A 20,391-nucleotide genomic window follows, 5' to 3' on the forward strand; every position below is an offset into this window, starting at 1 on the left:
TTGGGAATTCTCCATCCTCCTTCTGAGGTGGGGAAATGCAGGAATTTGGAATTTATTCTTGGCTTTCTATGTAAGAAGATAAATGAATGTAGTTTTTTTCTGCCACTTGCGGAGTTGGGTCTAATCACCTTTTAAAGGTGTCTTTAAAAGGAGGATAGAGCACCGGGCAGCGAAAGCACAAGAGGCAGCACCCTGCTTGCCCCACTGCTTCTGCAGCCAGAACACACACACACCTCGCCAGTGGGAGGGAGATGTTCCAGCGTATGGCATTGCAGCTCATCTTCTCTGCCCCAGGGCAGAGTACCCTGGCTTTTGCCAAGTACGCTGTGAGGGGGCATTGTGCTGGCAGTGAAAGTGAGGGCGGGGCGGGGCGGGGTAGGGAGAGACACATTCCCGTTTTACGAGATGTCCTGGTTATGGCATAAGCTTTCCTGTAGAACAAACAACTTCATCAGTTGCATTTTTCATGAAAAGCTAGTATTGTAAATGACAGTTTCACAGATCACATTCCAAATTACTCATTTCTTGTATGACGAAGTAATGTCTCCAGGCTATGAAGAATCTTATGAGCCTGTATAATTTATTGAACAGAAACAATGGGGTGTCTGGGCGAATTTCAGACATCCCTTTCCTGAGGGGCAATTAGTTTAAGTGGAGGACTACAAGAACGGTCAGGAGACTTGCTCGAATCTCACAGTTGTGAGCTCACAGGCGGCATTTGACAGGCCATGCTTTTCAGCCTCAGCCCCTCCCCATCTATAATAGGGCATATAAATTTAACCTACATTACAAGGTTATTGTAAGGATTAAAGCAATATAATTCACATGAAACACTTTCGGGTGTGCAAAGTGCTATATAAATTGGAACAGATGTTTCCTTGTTCGATTAATACTTTTATATACTCAGAGGAGCTCCGGGTAGCAAACAACAAGGGATAAAGCAACAAAGCAATGAAAACATATTGAAGATATCTTTAAAACAATACTGCAGCTCTCTGTCATTGTTCCATTGATTAACATTTTCACCCTTTGTTCCATATACCCTTCAATCCCTTTGATAAATGCTGTCCCAAAGTCCATAATTTCCATAATTCTCTTCATAAATACCCAAGGGACATTGTCGAACACCTTCTCAGCATCCAGAAATATTAAGATAGCTTCTTTTTCTTCTTTTTTTATAATAATTTTTATTGTTATACATTTTATAAAATTCCATCCAATTTTTCGTTTCAACCCGCCTACAACAAATCTTAGTTATTTTTTGACTTCCTTCAGCGTCTCTGACAATCCTCCATGGTTATACCTTTAATACACATTCCCTTTTTTCGTATTGCCATTTTTCCTCCTTACTCCCATTATTTCTAATAAACAATACTTGTTTTCTTTTTTTTACAGTGCCTCTTTAAATCCCACTAGCGTTGTATTCACGCCACATATATTTTTCAGATAATCCACAAATTTCCCCCAGTCTTCGATGAACTTTTGATCTTTAGTATATCTGATTTTCCCAGTGAGGGCGATCTGGCTGCGACATCTGTCACCCCATTGATCGCCAGGGTTGATTCGGCTGATCTGGCTGGCTAGGCGGGTGTCCCCTTCCTCCCTCACCGCTCCATGTGCGTCCCTCCCGAAGCTGCACGCTCGGTGGAAGAGGACGACCATCCCAGATAGAAGGAGTGTACTGTTCTTCGGTCAAGGGTATATGATAGCTGCGCTCCCCTGCTAGAACCTCCAAACAAGATAGCTTCTTTTTCATTCTTTTTTATGAAAACTTTCCATGAAAAATATAACAGTGGAATATTTCCACCCTGTATCACCCTGACGTTGTTTGTTTGTTTTTTAAAAAAACAAACCATACAACTTTAGTGAACAAATCCAGACATTCACTCTGCAGAAGAAATTAAAACATGCACCATCCATGGTCCAGTTTGGATTATTGTTTGAGCCTTCCTGAGCCACAGTTTATGAAATCATAAATAAACGTTGAAGCTGAGTTCTCCTTCCCTGGCTCATTTTCCTGGTTTATTAACTGATATTAAAACACAGCCCCCGTGTTCAGATGCAACATGTAATTCTGGCCTAATGCACAGATTTGTGGTGAAGCCAGTGCATAACAGCAAGAAGGGATGGGTTTGGAATTACTACTGTCTATGCTAGGCCAGTGTGAAAGGAGTTGCTATTCAGGTTAGCTATACCACTGAAGAGCAGTAAACCTGTTCTTGATGGATAGTTCTGTGGAGTTGTTGTTCAGAAGAACCTGGCAAATGATTCCACAAAAGTTATTTGCCTACACAAAATGTTTACTTGCCCACTTGCCCACACAAATTTGTCTTAATGATAGTGGTCACCTTAGTTCAATTTAAAAGGGATTAGACAAATTCATGGAAGGTAAGACTATCAATAGCTACTGGTCATAATGGCTGTATCCCCCCGCCAGGACAACCTTTGAATATCAGTTGCTGTGAAACAGCAGTGAGAGAAGGCTACTGTGCTTATGTCCTCCTTGTGGGCTTCCCATTGGAGTCCATTGGACCTGGCTGGCCACTGCAGAAATCAAAATGCTAGACAAGATGGGCCCCCAGTCTTTTATGTTTAATTGATGTCTATAAGGGTGGAGGAAGGCATGAGGAAAGTTTTCCTATCTGATCTTGTAGAAACACTTTGCCTGCCCTGGGTAAGGTCAGCGGAGTGGTTATCTACAAGCCCTGTTGTAAAAGACCAGGATGGAAATCCACATTTTAGAGCTGTGGGCTCTGGCATTGTGGCTTTTCATCTTAAGCCAAACCATTGAACATAGCTGCTGGAGGCATTGAAAAGGGACTGCTTAAGGCTATACAAACACTGCGTCAAGTGTTAGAAGAAACCAGTGAAATTGGATGTCAGTACATGTGCATATGCGTAGAACACTGCTGCTTAGCCCAAAGAAGAAGAAAATGTTGGAAATCAATAAATAAGGAAACAATTCCTGCATTACAGGGGGTTGAACTAGATGACCCTCAGGGTGCCTTCCAACTCTACAATTCTATATTTTAATAATGCACTTTCAAGTTAGGAAATATCACCTCTGTCTTTGCATACTGAAATGATGTATATGGTGGGGTCTTGTTTTAAGATTAATGAGAGGTGTTGGTGATTTATCAAATGTCTTACCTGAGCATTGTGACCAGTATTTTTAATTATTAAGGAGAGAACTAGTAGTATTGTGTAGTGGTTAGGGTGTTGGACTTGGACTGGGGAGCCCTGACTTCAAATACTCCCTCAGCCTTAAAACTTGACTGGTCCAGAGATACTATCACTCAGCATCAGCTACCTTGTATGGCTGCTATGAGGATGAAATGGGGGGGGGGGGGCGGACCACATGTGCTACTTTGAGGTCCTTAGAGGAAAGGTAGGATATACAGGCAATGTAACAAAGGTATAAAAAAAAGAAACATGGAAAGGAAAATGTATTCCTTTCCAGTAGACCTGCCTTACCATTACAGTAGTTTCTTTCCCATGTTCTGGCCAGGTTCTCAAGATGCCCTGTAAGTACATGGCAATGAGCTGATGTGAGCACTATTTGTGTGCTTATATATCACTTGCAGTGCTGTACTAAATCCAATGCAAATCATGTTTATATAGTCCCAAATTTGTGGTGAGTGGATATTATTTTTGGGTGTTTGGGGGCAGAAGGAGCAAGCTCTGAAATGCTGATTATTTGCATATTCATATCTTTCCTAACATTAGAAAGAAAATCCTTTACAATGATGCCATTCTTCTGAAATCAGCAATTAAATCTGCATGGCTTGTAATTTGCATTAATTATGGTGTAGGTCCTGTATAATTGCACACTCAAGGAGAATATAGAATCCACAGTGAATTAAATTCATCTGGAAACATTGCTATGGGGAGACATGAGCTCTAATTATCTTGGTGTATTTTACCCATCAAAATGAATTATGAACACTGGACTTTGTTCAAGAACTAAAATATGTGTACAATAAGACTAAAATCTCCCACATCCTTTTTAAGAGTATGGCTATGATTCTCAGGTGGCTAACATCACTGGAGCAGAGGACTGTAGTTTGAGGGTTGTATTTTTAAATAGTTTCTTTAAAATGTTAATACTTTTTTGTTGTGTATTCTTTCTCCTTGTGTTCTGGATTTCATATTGCTAACTGTCTTCTATGTGAGTTTATCCTGTAAGAGTTGTGTAAACTAACACACTAAAAGAAGTTTTATAAAAAAAGGTTTTTCTCTTTGCGGAAACAATATAACTGTAAGTTTTGTCCTGTACTTTTTGTGGAACTGCCCTGCCTTTGGTGAGAGGTGAAATCCTCAAATCATTTTTTTTAAAAAACCCTAATTTCTTTTACCTTTATATCATTCATACCCCAAACACATCAAATGATTGAACGGTGTTATATATACAGTAGTGTGTGTTGGAAAACTTGTCAGAAGAAGAGTGATGTTTGCTTCCTCACGTGTCCTTTGTGAGAATGAATTTGTGAGTGTTTTTGTGGGGTATTTGCACTAATATTTACAAAGTATATTTGTACCGGAAAGATACTTCTGGTTTTTAAAAAAGTATATTTATTTTTTTAAAATACTAAATACAAATAGTGAGTGAGATATTTATCTTGTGATCCGCCCTGAGATCTTACAATGCAAGGAAGTATATGTCTAATAAATAAAATAAAATAAAATAAAAAATAAAATAGTAATAGAACAGATCTTTCTGTGAGTGATGGAAGTGTGTTTGCTTCTCAATTCTGATGGCCACTTTGTGTGTGTGTTGTTGTGTGTGTGCCTGTGTACTTGCCTGCCTGCCTTCCAGTGGCTTAATGGCCACCACAAGTGGAAGCTAGATGGCGCTCTTGATTTGTATTTTTTTGCATTGAAATGTCCGGGTTTGAACATTTATTTTTTTAGGGAGCAATTGCAAGTTAAGGTTGTGGTTGTTTTGTGAGGGGAAAACTGTATTCTGTGCATTACCACAATAGCCTGAATTCTGAATTATCAACAAACCATATTAGTGCTTCCGAACTATATGCCATAAATGATTATTTATGAAATTATAACCAAATGGAATTGTACAAGCCAAGAGGCTACACGATCAGCCCTTTTTAAAGACCCCTCAGGCACACAGCACAGAGTCATGTGTTTTGTCCATTTGTTATATTAATGAATCTCAAGCAAAGCTAATACTTAAATCTTGTCCCTTCGAGGAGTTGAGAGGGTCAGCCCCATGTTTGCCTGCCTGCTTGTATCAATCTTCCTCACACCAGGCTGATTGCACTAAAAGATACAAGGTTCCCCAAGGTTACTTAGTAAAGCTAAAACCTGGTATTTCCCCATACACTTAAGAACATAACCAAGAGCCTGATGGACCCAGCCAATGGCCCACCTAGTCCAGCATCCTGTTCTCGCAGTGGCCACCCAGATGCCAATGGGAAGCCCGCTCCTGCAGTTTCCAGTAACTGGACTTCAAAAACATTCTGTCTCTGACTGTGGCGGCAGAACATAGCCATAGTGGCCAGTAGGGATTATGGGAAGGCTAGCAGAATTATCTGATGTGCTACTTTTTCTTCTGCACATAGCGTATTTATCTTCATACATTGCTTCTCCATATTTAACCACCACTACTTTTTTTTTTAAAATAATATTTATTAAAAGTTTCCAATTATAACAATATAAAAAAACAAAACATCCAAATTTAAAATCTTATTTTCTGTAACATCTTTCCAGGACTTCCCCTCCCCTCCCCCTCTTATATTCCAATTCTTACAAATAAATTCAGCAATTTATTATCCCAAATTTCAACCTTATTATCATTAACCCAATTTAAAAATATTTTCCCATCTCCTAAGATCGACCTATTCCCTTCCACGCGTTCCCCCCTTTAATATACATAGTAGATTAAAATATAATAAAATATAATATAATTTTACACCCTTTGGATTCCAAATTTCCCTCCCCCTTTTCCTGGTTGCGTTCCCCATATTAATCAACATCTGATGTCTTCCTGGAGCTCCCACACTTATTTAAACCATAGTCCTTTACCAGTCTTCTTTAATTTTAAATGTCCAATCTTGGAAGGAGTCTATCTCAAAAAGGCCCATTTTTTCCATCCAGATTTTTATATACTTGGGAGTAAAAACTCCAATTTTATTTCTTAAACCTTTCAAATCTGGATGTCCCAAATGTTCCCACTTCCAACTTTGTCCAATTCTTATTATTCTTGTTGTTCTTGTTAATCTCTCTCCTCTTTCTTTTCCTGTTTTCCTGCACAAATGTTCTAATTCCAAAAGCTTCTAAATTCCACTGCAGAGGCTCTGTTATTCAGGAACGAAACATAATGCCAAGTCCCTTCCATTCTTCAATAGATAAGTCTATTGTCTACTTTAGTGTGGAAACCTCTGTAGCCAAAATAGTGTTCCATTTCTGCAGTTTCCCAGGAGATAAAAAGTTCAGTCAAATTCGATGCCAACAACTTGTAATATCCCTCGGCTCCTCTGGGTGGATTGTAATAACTCAGTTCCCTTCCAGATCACGTCCACCAGTCAAAGTAACTTAATATTCCTTGTTTTAAACATTTTGTATCCAATTTGTAACAAATATAACCGGCAAAGTCCTCGTAACAAAGTTCTCATTTTTGTTCTTCTGCTTTGACAGCTCTTTGACAGCTGTCAAAACCTCTCCTTGTCTTCTCCCGGCGCTCTAACTAAAGCGCTCCCAGGTTCCGGGGGGGGGGGGTTGCTTTTTGATTAAATTCCACTTTTCTCCTCCAGCTCAGTCTTATAATTTTCCATCGCGAAATTTCATAACTTTATCAAAATAGGGTTGCGCTCAATCTTAGATGTTAAGTCCTTTACTTTAGCTCCTCTACAACAGGTGGGGGGCTGACTTCCTTTTTACGCCTCCCCCGCTCGTTCCAAATTCTTTAAAAATTTCTCGCCTTTTTTTAATTCAAGTTCCGATTACTCACGGGTTATGCTTTTAAGTCCAAATTTCCAATAGAAGAAGTCAGCGCTCTCCGTCGAATGGCATGCGGCTTCGCTCGGCAGGGGAAGCGGAGGACTCAAAGCACCACCCCCCCCCGTCACCCGTTCCGCAGCCTTTAAAAAGGCTCCTTCGCGGGTCGGGGGGGGCTCAAAAGGTGCCAGCCGAGTCACCATGTCCATGGGTTTCAGCGCCCATGGTTTTTAAGGGTCCCCGTGTCGCCGGCGCGGCAGGACCCAGCCCCTGCCGAGCAGGCTCCCTCCGGAGCTCGGAGGGAGTCCGCCATTCGGCGATGGCGCCAACCCGGAAGTCCCATATTTAACCACCACTACTGAGAAGACCAGGGACGTGGGTGGCACTGTGGGTTGAACCACAGAGCCTAGGGCTTGCCGATTGGAAGGTCGGCGGTTCAAATCCCCGCGATGGGGCGAGCTCCCTTTGCTCGGTCCCTGCTCCTGCCAACCTAGCAGTTCGAAAGCACGCAGTGCAAGTAGATAAATAGGTACCACTCTGGCAGGAAGGTAAATGGTGATTTCTGTGCGCTGCTCTGGTTCCCCAGAAGCGGCTTAGTCTTGCTGGCCACATGACCCAGAAACTGTACGCCGGCTCCCTTGGCCAGTAAAGCGAGATGAGAGCTGCATCCCCAGAGTTGTCCACGACTGGACCTAAGGGTCAGGGGTCCCTTTACCTTACTGAGAAGACCAAATGCAAACTCAATGACTTGTATGATAATATTGGAGAGAACGACTTTGTCTGATCCACCCAGAAAATTAGTAGCCATAGATAGCCTTGTTCTCCCATTAATCTGTCCAATGCTCTTTTAAAGGCATCCAAGTTGATGGCCATCCCTGCCTCTTGTGGGAGCAAGTGCCATAGTATAAAGGTGCGTTGTATGAAGAAGTATTTTCTTTTAACAGTATTGAATCTTCCAATATTCATCTACATTGGAGGTCCATGAATTCTAGTGGGAAAAACAGCTTTTCTCTATTTACTTTCTCCATGTCATGCAGCATAATTTTTAAAGCTTTTATGATGTCACCTCTTAGACACCTTTTCTCTAAACTAAAAAGTCCCAAACTTTGATCTTTGTGGTTAACCTTTCCCAACAATACAATACCCTTTTCCATAGGTGGGGCAACCAGAACTGCACACAATTTTCCAGTTGTCTACAGTAATCTTATCTAATAACTTTATTTTATATTTATATTTTTTACATAAATATATAGTTATTATACGTTACTAAATGAGATTAGTTATTAAGTTACTTGCTGATAAATATTCTACAGCCTTTTAAATGTGTCTGTGGGAAGCGGGATTATTGATTTGTTGTTTTGTTTTACTTATTTACTTGTTTTTATGTTCTCTTTTATTCTGTGAACTGCCCTGAGATGTTATGAAGGGTGGTATAATAATAATAATAATAATAATAATAATAATAATAATAATAATAGAGAATTGAGTAGGGAAACAGTTGGGTGCATGCAAAGGTTTCCCCACATCTGTGACTTTACCTTTCTCTAACAGCACTTTGGAGCACATCCTTTAGCACAGCTTGTAACTTGAGCAAACTTTTGCCACTGTGGCAGAAAATTGCATCCCAGCTTATGGTAGATGAGGCATAATTGCAAAAGTCGGTGCTTACGCTTTTGTTGTGGCCAAATTGCGCCACATGTTTTTTGCAATATCATGATAGATTGTTAGAACGATGTCTTATGGAACTTGATGACTAATTTTTTTCTCATGACCTATATTTTCAACAGTAAACTTCATGGATTGCTCTACATATCTGTAACTGATAATAGAAGTGGGTGAACCAGAATAATTTGCCAGTGTGACAGTAGTTTTTCAGAACTGGGCATCCAGATTTTGAAGGACTTGGTTTCACACCTTCAAGGGGCTTTGCATACATACTGCACAATATGTAGAACAACTGATGATTACAGATGCAGTCTGCATTTTCCTTTTTGAGCTTGGTTTGCAGAAGCCAAGTACTGTTTAAAGGGATTGCTACTGTAATATTTACTCAAGGTTTCTAGTTATGTCAGAGGCATGTAGTAACACCGTGTGACCATGTGGTGTGTCTTGGTATTTTTTAACAGTTGTGTAATGTATAAGCGCTTACTCTGATAGGATAAAGTACAGTTATACAATATATGGAATATAAATCCTTCTGCATAATGCTTGTGGTGCTAGTATGATTGCTACAGCTGGCAGCTGCTCGTAGGAAGCAGGCGAAACTATTCCACAGAGACTCTGCTATCTGCCCTGGTATCTTGAGGTAAGATAGTCATTAACTGGCTGAAAGTTGTAGCTAATGTATGAGAAGTTCAGCTAGAGTATCTATATAGGTTATATGCTGAAGTTTTGGTCTTGAAAATATTACCACTTGAAAATTTGAATTTTCATAACTTGAAGTTTCTCCCCTCTTCAAGTTATGAAAATCCAAATTATCAAGAAGTTAGAAGTGTCAGTGTATTTCTGTGTCCTGAGAGAAATAAATCCAGACTAATCTTAAAACTGTTTCATGTGCATTGTTAATAGGGGTGGGGTTGCATAGTGTCTGGCTTGATTTGAAACTTGTCATGGCCATGAACTGACTAAATGGCCTTAGGCAAAAACTGCACTGTCATAGAATCATAGAATTGTAAAGTTGGAAGGGACCCCAAGGGTCATCTAGTCCAACCCTCAACTAAAGCACCCATGACAGATGGCCACCCAACAATTGCTTAAAAGCCTCCAATGAAGGGAGTCCAGCCCTTCTGAGAGAGTCTGTTTCACTGTCAAACAGCTCTTACTGTCAGATAGTTCTTGCTGATGTTAGTTGGTGTCTTCTTTCTTATAGCTTGAAACCATTAGTTTGAGCCCTACCCTCCAGAGGTTGCCCGATCTTCTGTGTAGCAACCCTTTAGATATCTGAAAAGGGCTATCATATCTCTCCTCAGTCTCCTCTCTTCCAGGATAAACATGCCCAGCTCCCTCAACCATTCCTCCTAAGACTTGGTTCCCAGTCCGTTGACTACCTTGCTTGTCATCCTCTGCACACCTTCCAGCTTGTCGATATCTAGTATTAGCTATCTAATCTGCATCTTGGGGGCAATAATATGAATCAAAGTTTACAAGATAATGTATGTGAAATGCTTTGAACAGACTAAAGTGGAGTGTCTGTTTCTGATGAGGAAAATGTAGTTCAGAATAAAGCTTTCAGTTTTGGAGATTTGGTGTCTTTTGTATCTTTATTGCTTGGCTTGAGAGGCTAATTGAAGTGCTTTGTTCAGGAGAAAACAGCTGCTTAAACTCCCCCCACCCACTTCGTTATTTTTTGTGATCCAGACAAAAAAGTGGCAGTACGTATGAACACCAAGCAAGAACAATTCCTTTCACTTTTCAGGAGATCATGTAACAATTAGAGCAGGAATTGAAATTTAAAACATGCATTTTCATTCTGAATGGACATATTTTTGCTGTCACAAACTGAAGGCAGGGCATTGCTCAAGCACAGCTATTTTCAGAAAGCATGATTTGGATAGGCTTGAACTGTTGGTAAGGGACGCAGGTGGCGCTGTGGGTTAAATCATAGAGCCTAGGACTTGCCGATCAGAAGGTCGGCGGTTCAAATCCCCACGACGGGGTGAGCTCCTGTTGCTCGGTCCCTGCTCCTGCCAACCTAGCAGTTCGAAAGCACATCAAAGTGCAAGTAGATAAATAGGTACCGCCCCAGTGGGAAGGTAAACGGCGTTTTCGTGCGCTGCTCTGCTTCGCCAGAAGCGGCTTAGTCATGCTGGCCACATGACTCAGAAGCTGTACGCAGGCTCCCTCGGCCAATAAAGCGAGATGAGCACCGCAACCCCAGAGTCAGCCACGACTGGACCTAATGGTTAGGGGTCTCTTTACCTTTACCTAAAACTGTTGGTATTGTGAATGCCAGCGCTGTGTGTGTGTGTGTGTGAGAGAGAGAGAGAGAGAGAGAGAGAGAGCGCGCGCGCGCGCTTGAGAGAGAGAGCTTGCTCGGTGTACAGCATGGTGCTGCACTAGCAACAGTCACCACCACAGTTAAAGTGAACATTGGGATTCGATGGAGACAAACCAGAGACATGCCCCAGTGCAAGGTATTTGACCCTGAGTGCCACCTCTACTTAACAGCACAAACCTACAAGCATAACATTTTGGGCTGAGCATCTTCTGATCATACGTGGACTTTAAAGTAATCAGAAGAGGCCCTTTTACATGTATGTGTCCTGCCCCCATCTGGGGCATGGCTGATAGGAACACACAGAAAGGCTTTTTTGGGTTGGTGCACAAAGTTGGTAGAAATTCCTACCCAAGAGTTCCATGCTGACCCCTTGATTTCTTTGAAGCTTGAATTTGTTTTATTCTGGGTTGTTGTATTTGTTGTAAACCACTTTGAGTTTTTTCTTTAAAATATATAGTATAGAAATGAAAATCATCATCATCATCAATTGGGGGGGGGGTGGCGCCTAGACATTCCATTGTGGTGACCATAACCTAAGTTTAAGGTGGCATTTGGCAATTAGCTTATATAACTGAGTTTCCAACACTGGTCTTAGCCAGTGGTCAGGGATGGTGGCTTTTATAATCCAAAACATATGGTTATATTATGAGGCCGCATGCCTTTGTTGGGTAAAAGATTGGATCGTTATCAAAAATAAAGAGTTGTTAGACCTAGAGGGGTTCAATTTAAGATTTGGATGGCATGCCTATCTATGGCGAGACAAGGGAAGGGTCCATAAAGGTTTTTCTAACCATATCTTCAGAGGGCCACTACTGGAAGTCTGGGAAAGGAATAAAAAATTGCTGGAGCAGAAAACACCCTGGTGGCTATCACCAATTGATATTTTAACAATTAAAAAATCAAATCTTGAGGGGGAACGGTGGACATATGAGGACCTACTAACCAAAACAGAATCCGGGTGGAGGATTAGACCATATGAAGAAATAAAAAATAAGTTGACTGGTTGGATTCAATATCATCAAATAAATTCAATATGGACGGAAGACAAAAAGATTGGAATAAGTGAGAAAAAATCCAGATTCCAGATTGAAATAATAGAAAGTAAAACAAAATTACTATCAAAAATGTACAACCAGTTGCTTGAGTGGGACACCAAGGACGAGGAAGTAAAGGAGGTGATGGTGAAGTGGGCGGTAGATCTAGGGTATAACATAGAATTTGATAAATGGGAAGCTTTATGGCGCAAAGATATGAATTATTCAGCATGCACGACACTCAAAGAAAACATGTACAAGATGATGTACAGATGGTACATAACGCCGATAAAATTACATAAAATTTATAGAACAGGTGATAAATTGTGTTGGAAATGCAAGAACAAGGAGGGCGAATTCTTCCACATGTGGTGGACGTGCGAGATTCTCAAAAAATTTTGGGAATCTATTTATAATGAATTTAAAAAAATTCTCAAATATACGTTTGTCAAAAAGCCTGAAGCCTTCCTGCTGGGGATAATTGGCAAGGATATCAAAGAAGAAGATAGGACCTTTTTCCAATACGCAACAGCTGCCGCTAGAACCCTCATAGCACAGTGCTGGAAAACACCAAAAATCCCAACATTAAAGGAGTGGCAATTTAAATTATTGGATTATTTAGAATTGGCAAAATTGACACAAAAAATAAGAAATCAAAAACGTACAAAATTTAGTAATGAATGGGATAAATTTAGAACATATATGGAAATAGAGATAAGGGGTACATCAAAATGTTAATCAGAAATATATATGTATCAAAAAAAAAAAAATCACAGTAGGCATGAAATAACGCTTACTACGTTACAAATGTCATTTTGGAATAGATACAGCAGATAGACAACTAAGATAACATTATCCGAAATCGAGATAAAGGGAAGTCGATCAATGTTGTTGTAAAATTAATGTTAAGTTGTGTTGTTTGGGTAGTATGTATTGTATGTCTTTTTTCTTTTTTATGTTTGTTTTATTTACTTTTGTCTTTTGTATGTTTGTGAAATATACTTATGCAAAACTTAATAAAAATTAAAAAAAAAAATAATCCAAAACATATGGAAGGCATCAGTTCAGGAAAAATGAACTAAACACCCTCTGCACTTTTGTTTGTGTGTGTGTGTGTGTACGTGTGTGTACAGTGGTACCTCAGTTTAAGAACAGCCCTGTTTACGAATTATTCAGTTTATGAACTCTGCAAAACTGGAAGTAGTGTCCCAGTTTGTCAACTTTACTTCGGTCTAAGAATGGAATCCGAATGGTGGAAGGGCACCGGCGGTGGGAGGCCTCATTAGGGAAAGCACGCCTTGGTTTAAGAACAATTTCGGTTTAAGCATGGACTTCTAGAACAGATTACGTTCGTAAATCGAGGTACCACTTTATATACATATATATACACAATGGTACCTCGGTTCCTGAACAGCTTAATTGTCGAACAAATCAGCTCCCGAATTCTGCAAATCTGGAAGTAAGTGTTCCAGTTTGCGAATGTTTTTTAGAAGCCGAATGTCCAACGCGGCTTCCGCTTGAGTGCAGGAAGCTCCTGCAGCCAATCAGAAGCTGAACCCTGGTTTTCAAGCGGTTGTGGGAGTCAAATAGACTCCCACAACGGATTAAGGTTGAGAACCAAGTTACCACTTTACATGAATTGTGGTATAGATGCAGTGTGCTGTGCATATAATGAAAATAGATGGTGATGGTGAGTTTAATAAACAACAATCCCCCACCCCTGAATGACTTTGTCTTGACCAGGAATGCCCTGAATCTTTCTAGTTACAGATAGGTAGCCGTGTTGGTCTGCCATAGTCAAAACAAAATAAAAAAATTCCTTCCAGTAGCACCTTAAAGACCAACTAAGTTAGTTCTTGGTATGAGCTTTCGTGTGCATGCACACTTCTTCAGATACATCTGTGTATCTGAAGAAGTGTGCATGCACATGACAGCTCATACCAAGAACTAACTTAGTTGGTCTTTAAGGTGCTACTGGAAGGAATTTTTTTATTTTGTTCTGAATCTTTCTGTTGGACTACTGTTGATGGTTATTGAATATTGTAAGTTTCCATCATGCCACAGTACCTCCACAATATCCCACATTGCCCTCTGTGAGAGACTTGAGCTTCTCGTCATTTGTCTTCTGCACAGCCTTGCTGCTTGAGGCTTCATGGTGCTTGCAAGTATTTAGTGATTCCCAGGTGCTTCTTGTCAAAGCCCAAAGGGGAAGAGCAGAGAGTGAGAATGAGAATGAGAGTGTAGTGAGGAGGAAGTGGAGGCATGTAACACTTCTTCTGTGCCCAATGCCAGCTGGTAAATCACTCTCAGCACATCAAAGTGATATTAGATGTGCTATCTATCATTTCATGTATGTACGTAACTTCTTTTTTTTACGGATAAGCCATGAACAAACTTTATAAATTAATTAGAGGGATTCACAGCCTTTCCCCCCTATCCTGACTTCCACATCCACCCCATGTTAGTTCCATTCTTCCTATATTGAGTTTGAATCTTTGCACTCCCTTGTTATGAGGGAAATGTGTGAACCAGCTATTCACTCAGTTTCATTGGTAAGTTGTGTTGCTAGAAATGCTTTCTTTATCTCAGCTTCATGGATAAGGATTATGACTTCAGCCTGTCCAAGTGGAATTTCCCAGTTGATATAACTACTGTGGAAAGCCAGCAAGCTTGTATCTTATCAATGACACATCCAAATTTCTTGCATCCATCTTTCTGCAACCCTTTTTTCCACTGGGAGAGAACGAAGGCTTATTTGGTATCACTGGTCTGACAGGTGCCAAATAGAGACTCAGAAGCTGCTGTCCTGTAATGAATTGGGAATTGTCTTTTGTGCAAAACTGAGGCTCTGCCAAGCATTGGTCTGCCGGCTAACTATTCTGGCTAATCAAAACTCTGCCCAAATACAGTAATTATCTGCTTCACTTGTTCAGAATGCTTAAAAGCATTATTGTTTTGCTAATCAGGACAGTCTGTGAATTTTTTTCCAAAATGTTCCTGGTCCACTGGCCAATCTTTTGATATTGATGTCAGTCTCTTAGCCAATCTGATTTTCACTTATTTCCATCTTATTTCCCCACCTTAAAAGAAAGGTTTGTTGTCTCCCAATAATTTGTTGCAGAGTGCTGTGCAAGCATGTTTTTTTCTTCAGGTCAGGTCAGAAAGCAGAAATATAATTATGAAGCATTTCTAGTTTACATAACTAGCTGGGCCTTCCGCTGTTGTGAAAATGGAAAGCAGAAGCTGGAGGCAGCTATCTTGAATGCATGGGTTGAATTAGATTCTAGCAAGCGTGATGTTTCCTTCCTGCAGGCCTTCACAGCCCACCAACCTGAATCCAGGTCTTTCTGCAGCAGAATGTCTCTGACAGGTATTTGACAGACAGCCTTGGTAGCCTACCGAGACAGGGTGGGGTGGGTTTACTGAGTTTCTGGTGGGCTGTATTGACTTGGTTTGCAGGCCATTCTGTGCCTTCTAGGATCATTTCTCCACCACCCTCTCCCTTGCCCTCCTTGCCTATTTCTAGTTTTAAAATGTGCCTGTAATCATTCTTTCTAGGCAAGCTTTTGAGAGAAGAAAGGAAACAGTCTTTATTTTGTTAGGAAATTTTTTGTGAGATTATAGAGGGATTTGTTTCTCATGGTGATTTCTCAAAGGCCATTCATTGCCTTTTGCCTCAGGAATGTGGCTAAAAATGCTACAGGCTAATTTTTTAAGCTAACATGAAGGAAGATCAGTGTAATACTCTTGATTGCCTTTTTTATGAAAGCATTTTGTATTATTGCTGTTTCTGGCTTCATGATTTATCATATGCTTTTTCTTGGAGTCGAGCACCACTTATGTTAGCTGCTTTTAAACTGCAGGTGTCCACTGATAGAATTTCAGAGCTGGAGCAGAACGTGCTTGTTGGCTACCTGCCATTCTTTGGAGGGAAATGAGTCATGGGACTTAAAGGAACGGCAAAAACCTGAGAGCAAAATTGTTGTAACACACGATAATATGGTTGATCATACCCTTTTTGTTTGAGGAGGAATTTAGACTGAGGAAGGAATAATTGGTATCCCAGGAGTTCAGTCCAATCATTTCATGTGCCCCCCAACACTGCCTGTAGCCTAGTGGTTCCCAAGGATTTTAGGGCCTCCACCACCGCACCCCCCCCCCATTTCCATAAACTCATCCCCAGTGCCCCTACCCTATAAAAAGATTATTTAGTATAACACACGGCATAACACTAAATTCCATATTCAGAGACGTATTGTCCTTGCAGTGTAGGATGGGTCAAGACCATTGCACATGTCTTGTTCTAATGTCCCTTTTATGCAGTAATCGGCCACAAATATTTGAGCCCCCTGCTGAAGTAGAGGTTAAATTGTTCTGACTCCTACAGGGTTTTCTTTTTTTTTGAATAGCTGCTGGCATGATCGTATGGAGGAAGTAGCAGAATATCTGAGCAACGCCATGAAACAGGGGTCAGCAAACTTTTTCAGCAGGGGGCCGGTCCACTGTCCCTCAGACGTTGTGGGAGGCGGGCAGGGCGGACTGCATTTTGAAGGGGAAAAAAATTGAACGAATTCCTATGCCCCACAAATAACCCAGAGATGCATTTTAAATAAATGCACACATTCTGTTCATGTAAAAACACCAAGCAGGCCCCACAAATAACCCAGAGATGCATTTTAAATAAAAGGACACATTCTACTCATGTAAAAACATGCTGATTCCCAGACCATCCGCAGGCTGGATTTAGAAGGCGATTGGGCCGGATCCGGCCCCTGGACCTTAGTTTGCCTACCCCTGCCATGAAACTACGTCGTCATAAGACCTGAGTGGTACTTTTTAACCTTACTAGGCCTGTGTAGTTTTATCTTAAAGCATCTCCTCCTGTGAACAGATGCCAATTTTATGTTTCGATTAATATATTCCAGTCTTCTCTATATGCCCATAAAGGTTGGTTGATTGATTGATTGATTGAACATAACAGTTTATGTTAACCACTAAGGAAGAAAATAACACAATAAAATTCAAAACGGCAATGATTAGTTGCATATTTAATTCAAAACCCAATTAAAACTATTTACTTTAATTCAGCAAAATTGATTGATCCAGTGATACCAGCTTTTCAAGGTCTGATAGTCATTTACACCTCTAGCACCCCCTTGCCTCATAGCACCCCACTGTGTAATCTCACTGCCCCCCAGGGGGTGGTACTGCCCACTTTGAGGACCCCTGACCTATCCCCGGGTTTTTCTACTTCCTCTGTCCCTCAACTGCTCATGCAAAGGCAAAATGCTCTTTAACTTGCCCACCCAATGTGCATGCCGCCACCACCAGTCTGCCTTTGTTTTGCTTCTCTGGAGAGGAAGGAACTGAAGCGCCCTTTGTTTGTGTCTCAACTTATATAGAAGTGAGCTAAAGGAGAGAGCCATTGTTATTGTCCCCAGGTCATTTAAAAGTGAACTCTCTTAACAATTCATTTGCTCCCCATGCGACTAACATATTGAAAGCCTGGTCTTCCCAGTCTTTCATTTCTCTCTTGCGCCCTTTACTTTCACAGCAATATATACTTCCAAACAGCCTTATGCTAAAGGAAGATGATTTCCCCAAAGCTGTCCCATGTGCCACCTGCCTTATCACTGAGTCATAGAATGGTAGCATCCCAATTTCCAAAAAGCCACTTGTATGTTCTATATCTCCTGTATTGCTATATGACTTTTAACACACAGTCCATGCTCTCAGTATTTTAGATGAATGTTAGCCTCATATTAAGTTAGAACACATATTAAGTGTTTTAACTTCAGTGGTTCTAAAGTCGAAGCATTATTGCACAAAAGTCGGATAGTAAAGGGAGTTGGTTAATTCACTCATGCAAAAAACAAGATGTAAGAGACTGTGTAAAGTGAGTTGTCAACAGAGGCAAACATCTCTGGACATTTTGCAAGTCATGTCCCTTTATAGAAAAGGGTTTTGGAGTAGCCTAAAAATGAGTATGTGAACTTAAAGTACCGTACATACCCAGATGGATGGAGCACTGGTTTGTTTTTGGAACATCTTTGGACATTTTGATTGTATAAATCTGAGTTTGTGCAGTTATTTTGTGTGTGAATTAAATCATCCTTGTTCATTTATCAAAGGCAGTCTTTACACAGCTTTAATTTTATTAACCCCAGTTTCAGACTGAAATTTGATCTGTGTTCACATCTGTACTTTTGATTAGATCCATTTTTTTATTGTGACCAGCTTTAAATTGTCATAATGTGTGTGTTTGTGTGTGCTTTTTTGAAAGGTTTACCTACAACCAAGTGCGTAGGCAAGGTTTTTGTTGTTGTTTTGCCTTTGTTTATTTATGTAAACAGCACCATCACTCAGTTGGTGTGGTGCTTCAGGCTATGGTGTCAGATGGTAGGACCAGGGACCTTTGCAGTTTATCATCTGAAATTCCTCAGTGGGGAGGCAATAGAGCAATGTTCCCCAATCTGGTACCCTCCAGCTGTTTTGGGGTATAGCTGCCATCAGCCCTGACATCCTATGACTGTGCTGGCTGGGGCTCATGTGAGTTGAGCCCTAAGCATCTGGAGGGTACCAGGTTGATGAAGGGTGCAGTAGAAGGAGAGGAGGAAGGTGGGAGTATGGCTAAAAGGGAATGAATATATGCAGTTCGAAACTCAGGGTTAGTTTCAGAAGAGTAAGTGGTAAAACTTCATTTTGAGTTTTAAGGAAGAACTGGGGCAGGTTGGCATCATCAGCCTTGAAAAGGGCTGAATATCTGTTTCAAGATTCCTGTCACCAGAATCAAATAGGCTTGAGGGGTTTTTCTGCTATGTTGTGAAGGGGGGAAAGACTGTGTCTGACTGTCTTCCTTAGGGCATCCTTGGACATTGGTTGAAATACTCAATGTAATTATCTTGTCATAAAACCTGGATTCTCGGTCAGGTTTATACACTGCAGCAAATGTCTTGTGGAATTGTATTGCAAATTTTTTACTGGTGTTTCATTTCTTTATTTCTAGGTGCCATAGAAGCACATGTTACTTACAGGACCTCATGCTCCGTTGTGAACTCCTGTGATGCTCTTCTGACTCCCTGAGGTGCCCTAGTTTTTAATTGAAAACCCTATCCCCGTACTAATAACTTAGTGACTACGTGAATTTTAGAGCATTGTGGGAAACAATGGGAATTGGCAAGAACACCACGTCTAAGTCAGTTGAAACTGGAAGTCCAACAGAGGGCAAATATGAGGATGAATCCAAGCATCCTGCTTTCTTCACACTACCAGTAAGTTGCATACTCCAAAAAGTTGCCTTGCTTCCCTGTGGTGGCACAATGTAATCACAAGCTTGGCCATGATATCTGCTTCTGCTTCAATCATCGTTCTCAGCCAGGTATTTCTAGGCACTGATTCTCCAAAGTGTGCCCCGTGAGGTCCAGTTAAAAACTCCCATTGTGTGGAAAATGCATTTTACAATAGCACAACTTTGAAAATAGCATGGGTCAGTGGTGACTTGTGATATGCCTTTCACAGAAAGCTTTACTCATCTTTATTTTTGGAGTAGAAGTTGGTTGTAAAAGTCATCTTTGTTGTAAAAGCCATCTTGCTAATCCGGTTCTTCAGAAAGAAAGAGCTCTGAATGTATTTTTAGTATGGAGAGGCGACTAAGAAAAAATAGTTCCATGGTTTAGAAATGAATTTTAGGGCTCTGTATGAAAGACTTTGTTCAGAATGCAGGTACAAATGTTGTGTGCACTGATTAGATTGCTCAAGCAATCGGACTCTTACTCTTTGAGTACAGTTGACTAGATAGGCTTTGAACTATTGCATGCAAATGCTGATGATGCTTATGACAATTTAGCCACAGGTTACCAAACCACTTTCAAGTAATGCAATTCATCATTTGATGATATCTTGACATTGGTTCATTGCAACATGGAAACATGAACTTGCTGACCATGGTTATTTGTTAGTCTAATTGTCATTTCCAGTGTTTGAATAGTGTATTGAGGGGTTGTTCCACCTTTGTTCTGCCCTGTGTAAGACTGGACCAGAGGGTTTCTAGTCTGCTGTTACAGTCACTGTCTCCATACCAGCGCTGTTTGTATTAAGTCACAGGGGCTGATGTCTTTCTAATGTGTACATTTTGTTTCCTGTTGTGGCATAATGTGTATATCTCTTTAAATTGATAATATACTGTTGACGGGTCCTGTGCTTATGCTGCAGTATTCCTGTTCTGTCTAGTACTGTGCCAAGTCTTTCAATAGCTCCTCCACCCCAGTTCAGGGAGGGGAGAAAACCCAAACATGCCCTAAAAATCGGTGAGGTGAAAATGAAGTTCAGATAATATTTTGTCTGGTTTGGGGCCGGTGGGGATGGGACAGTGCTTATCTTCTTTTCCTTTATGAAATGGCCAAAGCC

At 40.7% G+C, this 20,391-nt stretch overlaps 1 protein-coding gene across 12 annotated transcripts in view; it reads left to right on the top strand.

Moving 5' to 3' along the window:
• Positions 1 to 20,391, top strand: part of SLC23A2 (solute carrier family 23 member 2) — a 79,515-nt gene that overhangs the window by 15,208 nt on the left and 43,916 nt on the right. For 4 of the 12 annotated variants that reach the window (XM_081868456.1, XM_081868452.1, XM_081868458.1 and 1 more), the window contains one exon: positions 18,992 to 19,256. The exons of 1 other annotated variant lie outside the window; for it this stretch is intronic. In XM_081868456.1, coding sequence (XP_081724582.1) covers positions 19,152 to 19,256 — 105 coding nt within the window. In that variant the 5' untranslated portion in view covers positions 18,992 to 19,151. Of the gene's footprint in view, positions 1 to 2,863; positions 2,883 to 8,133; positions 8,153 to 9,162; positions 9,260 to 15,236; positions 15,356 to 18,991; positions 19,257 to 20,391 lie in introns of those variants that run through there. 7 more of the 12 variants (XM_081868453.1, XM_081868454.1, XM_081868461.1 and 4 more) reach the window with 6 other exon arrangements.

Source organism: Podarcis erhardii (assembly GCF_964252035.2).
Source record: "Podarcis erhardii genome assembly, chromosome: 7".
Taxonomy (NCBI): Eukaryota; Metazoa; Chordata; class Lepidosauria; order Squamata; family Lacertidae; genus Podarcis; species Podarcis erhardii.